At 38.8% G+C, this 5,171-nt stretch overlaps 1 protein-coding gene across 1 annotated transcript; it reads right to left on the reverse strand.

The window, feature by feature from the left end:
- Positions 1 to 290: 290 nt before the first annotated feature.
- Positions 291 to 499, reverse strand: ARL15 (ADP-ribosylation factor-like 15; the record flags this gene model as incomplete). Its single annotated transcript, XM_010289542.1, has 1 exon — positions 291 to 499. A coding segment is annotated over one exon (209 nt), but the record flags the coding sequence as incomplete, so codon positions are not given.
- Positions 500 to 5,171: the final 4,672 nt, after the last annotated feature.

Genomic DNA, 5,171 nt, shown 5'->3' on the forward strand with positions numbered 1-5,171 from the left:
AGCTGTTGACAAGAGCAGTTTAAAAACGCCTTTTCTCCCTTAAGCAAAATACGGTGAAAGCAGGAGAACTGTGTTTGTGTCCAAGTATTACTTGTCTGTTTTCCAGAACAACTAGGCCTGTACAGAGTGCACTGGACTAAGTTCTTAGGGGCTGGGACTGTTCTTGGTCTTTGTACTTACAGTGAAGAGGAACTGAGGCCAGTCCTTAACTAGGATGTCAGGGTAATACATAGTACTGAATCAGTGGTGTGCAGATAGTAAATACAAACAGGCAACATACGTTAACATACCTCTTGTACGGAGCGAGCTGCTGGCTTGTCTTGATGATTGGCCAGTATTAAAAACGGCAAAGTACATAACTGTGGGTGCTGGAGAGCAGAATGCAGTTCATTCCTAGCAGTTTCTAGATCATCTTCAGAGGAGGCACTGTCTAATACAAATATTACCCCTTGGGATCCTTGGTAGTAACGACTCCAGTACTTTCTGATATTGTCAGCCCCTTTCAAGAGAATAATAAGAACTAATTAAAACAAGAATCATTAAACAGATTTAACACTTGTATCTGAAAATAACCCTTCTACTTAGAACAATCAAAGCAATGGATTAAATTTTCTCACCTAAATAATCACCATTGAAAGAATAAAAAGGAAAAAAGCAACCGTAAATCCAACAAACATCAAATTAACATTGTTTAAATAAGCAAGGAATTTGACTCATTGCATTTTCATCCCTGAAAAGTTTCTCTCCATTAATGAGTACTGGCAGAACTACTACGCTTCCAGTGCCACATAGTCTAATCCTATATTTTCTCACTGAAATACCTTGTACTAGGATCTAAACCTTTTCCCATTCTTTTCAACAGCCCTGCAGCTCCTTGCCATAACCTGCAGCTTCTGTCATGGCAGTCGCTCATTTCTGAGCATGATAAGGTCTTTCAGTTAATCTCCAAACCGTCAGGCAAACACTTCATAATTGGGGAAAAAATGGTGTCAGGAAAACCTATTAAAGTAATTCAACACTTAATGAGGAGAATGGTGATACAGCAGTGAGTTCAACAGTGAATGAGGAGCTATGGTGACAACAGGCAAAGGCATAAATTTCAACTACTTTTGCTCTGTCAACCACATTAAGGATTCTGGAAAAGCCCAACAGCAGACACATGAGTGTCTGTACAGGCTTATGTGCCACAGTGATTTTTAGGACACAGTTCAGCAGCACTCAGCCATCTCAACAGAAGCCAAGCAATAAGGTTATCTACAGAAAGCTTTTGTCTCCCCTGGAGAGCAGCATATGTTGCAACATTGAGGTAGGGAAAAAAAAAAATTGTATTTGACAGCTGTCAAACTATCTAAACTAAGATTTGGATATGGGCTATTCATTGTATGTCTGAATCTGGCACTACACTCATGGGGACTAACACTAAAAAGTGAACAGCAGCAGAAATACCCTAGTAGAAAACTTGACATGTCTGCAAGACAGTGATTTGCAGAAATGTGCCGAAGGTATCTTTTACAGACAATTTTCTTACTCGGAGATAGGGAAAAGTGAACTTTAATGTAGACACAGGTACCAAGTGCTGATAACAATAAAACTCCATTTTTAATGAAACAAAACTACACAAAAGTTCAGAGCAACTTGTAGGCACAAAAGGATAATTTAATGCAACATAATTACTATGACATTGATACAATACTTAAAATATTCACATAATTTATACTTTGTGCAACAGAAAAGACAGCCACTAAACAAAGGTGAAGAAGTAAATATGTAAAAAGGACTTTGCACCATATACTCTAGGCATGCAAATCAGAGTGTTCAAATCTCATCCCACGGAGTTCCTGTCTCCTCTGTACTGGCCACGCTGGAACCTTAAGCACTCTGTTTCTGTATTCTGCAACCTAGCACAATTTAGGTGGCTCACGAGCATTGTGAACACACACTTTTTCCTATAGAGAATATTGAAGTCATACCTGAACAGGATTTTCTGCAACAGATCTAAAGAGTTGATTACTTAAAGGTAAATGGCCATGGGATTTAGTCAAGACCTTGTTTAATTTCTTTATTATTTTAACCGGACTCAAAGTAACAATACACAAATAGAACAGGTGTTTCACTTTATCATCAACTTCTGAAGATCAACATTACTTATACAGAAGAGGGACTGCATTGAAAGCTAATTCTGTGTTTCTGTACCACCAGAATATCTACCAATTGTACTTGCAAAGAATTTCATAGCATCTGTTAAATGTCCCAGTCTTTCCAAACAGCTGTCTATGTCAGAACCAAGCAGAGCAAGTTGCCGGAGGGACACTATTTACATTGTCACACACAGTAGTGTCACAGGCGTCTGAAGTATCACATTACTTTAAAAACGGGTAGAGAGTAATTCTCACTGCACTGAAAGGCCAACACCATGATCAGTTCTTTGAAAGACTTTTTTTTTTTCCTAACAACATAACATCTGTCTGTCTTACTCTAAGCTTCAGCTAGCTACTTTTCAATCCCATGTCACTGCAGACTGTGAGTTTTATTTTTGCAAATGTACTATTTCTAATGAGAAAAACTGTGTGGTGAAATGCTCTGCAGTTCAGCTCTTGTATCCAAGCTCATGGAAGAAAGCAACTGATGGATCCCTACATGGGACACTGGAGCCAGAAAAGCAGTATGCTGATTTGTTGACCTTACGGTCCTGTCTTTTGTTTCAGGTTCTTTAGCTGCTCAACTTTGTTTCTCCACGTCAACTGTCCCAAATGAAACACCACAAAAGCATAGTAGTCCTTTGCTCTCCAGCCCTAGCCAGTCATCGTGGCATTGTTCTAAGAACCAACTAATAATGTCCAACAAAACTTGGTATTACCTTGGGGATCGTCCATTAAAATAATGAGCTGCTCTGAACTTGCTTACACTTCAATTCTGAGGAAATCACAGCCTTATGTTTAAGAATAAAAAAATTTGCACTATGCAAACAAGAAAAAAGACTGAGAAAGTCTGTACCTTGGGGTGCCATTTTAACTCATTTTTCTGGCAAATGCACTTGAAAAATAATTCTTGGCATCAATAAGCTATCAGCAACTGGAAATCACAATTTCTACAAGACAAATAAGCTTATATTCTTTTGTCTTAACTCTTCATATTCAGGAAGCACAATTTGCTCTCAGCTTCTTTCTCCAGAGCATTAGGTAGTATGTGGTGGAGTTATCCTGGGCAGGAAACACCAGTCTGTGAAGAGTGATCCAACCATCGCACTTCAGGGCAAGACAATTCCAGTCATATACACCAAGCAGTTGTTTTTAAAGGTGGTTCATCACAGCCTATCCTATAAATTTATCTTTTCCTCTATTTCAAAGGTTTCTAAGATGGGCAAATTCAAAGTCTGAGTTCTTTGGCAATCCTGAATGTCATGTGCATCCATTAAACATCCTCGGGCTCTCAAGAGACTCCTGAGATAAAACCAGAAACTTAGCTGGTACTCATAATGTCCTATCAAACAATACTAACACACAAGATAAGCATTTTGGTTATCATGTGTTTCTCTAGCAGCTTTGCAGGCACATGGCTGTTTCTTCAAACACTTCATGTCTAAACTCAGATTAAGAAAGAAAAAAGGAAAAAAGGAAAAAGAGGAAAGAAAGGAAAAAGAAGAGAATTAACTCAGGTACAAATGTCCAAAACATCGGGAAAATGTAACAACAATTCACATTAGACCTAGGAAACATGCTATGTGAAAGGTTCACTAAAATGTGACCTTCCATGCTGCCATGCTACTGTTCCATGTATCATTGTCCTCAGACACAGGCAAGACCCACGATTCCTGCCTAGGTGTATGATTTGTTTCCCTCATCAATGAACCCACGGGAGTGGGTTGAGTCCTGTGATGTGACTAAACTATTTCATTTACAAATAAATTGTGAGACAAACACCCCACACACTACAACACAATCATACTAATTATTCGAAAAGAAAAGATATAGTATTCAGACAAACATAGGCTTGAATTACTTCATGAAAGTAAAAAAACCCAAAACCTCTTCTTACAGAGAAACAACAGCATGCTGTAACTAAAAACCGCAATCACTCAGCATTGCTAGAGGGCAGGTTTATTTAACTAACTGTTCAAAATTTTAGAAAGTTTTCATTTCTCATTTTTTAAATATCGAATAAATAATTTTTTTTGTAACAAGCTAAGGGTATGGTGTGTCCATATTAATACCATTTATGACTTGTATCAGTGCCAACAGTACCCTCTCAAATGCCCCTGGGAAGCTGGGGGGAAGTGTTTGAGAGTTCTGTGCAGTTTAATACGCATCCAAACCAAGTTGTACAATTATGCACTCTTGTAAATATTATGCAAAATGCAGAGCTGCAAATCTTCCTTTCAACTGTGAATACTTCTGTTTACATCTTCATTCACAGCAGTTTGACACTACCTTCAATTCCCTCCTTTTCAGTACATTCAGAAGCACAGAACATAGCATTACAGAAAAAAAAAATCCACTGAAAGCAATTTAAAGGCGTCAAGTTAGTTACTTGTCACATTTGCAGCAAGTCTCCATTGAGAGCACAACGAATGTCACACAGCCCTTGCTCCAAGAGTCTAGCCTGCGCATGAAGCTCTTGTCCACCTCAAAATACATCACAGCTCTGGAGAAGTTACAGTCTCAAATCCAGGGAAGAACTTTTTTTCCTTCCCACCAAAAATACTTAACCTGGGGCCATGAAAGAATGCAGGCTGCAGCCAGTTTTTCTACCACTTCAAATATAATGTCCACCCACCTAAAATAAAGACATCTACCTATTTTAAAAGTTTTATAGTTGATTAAAAAATTATGTAGATAATTATTCTAATATTAAACAGACCACTTCTAATTAGCAATTAATTAATTGATTTTTGCATCAAAGACTGGCTCATGGGTGGGGGAATAAGAAGAAAGGTAAGGGAATATGAAATCTCTTGACTATGCTTGCAAAATCTCTAAATACACCCTACCCTCCCGCCCCAAGAAAACCTTATGAAAAGTATTTTGAAATAACTGTTTCTAAATCTATATAGATATAAATCTCCGTCATCCTTCCCGCTGCGGCCGCCTGGCCCCCTGACAGCCGGCGGAGCAGCAGCCCCATACGGCCCCCTTCCCACCAGGCACGACTGAACCATGGAGCTTCGAGTGGGG

The sequence above is a fragment of the Phaethon lepturus genome, unplaced genomic scaffold (assembly GCF_000687285.1).
Source record: "Phaethon lepturus isolate BGI_N335 unplaced genomic scaffold, ASM68728v1 scaffold17616, whole genome shotgun sequence".
Lineage (NCBI taxonomy): Eukaryota > Metazoa > Chordata > Aves > Phaethontiformes > Phaethontidae > Phaethon > Phaethon lepturus.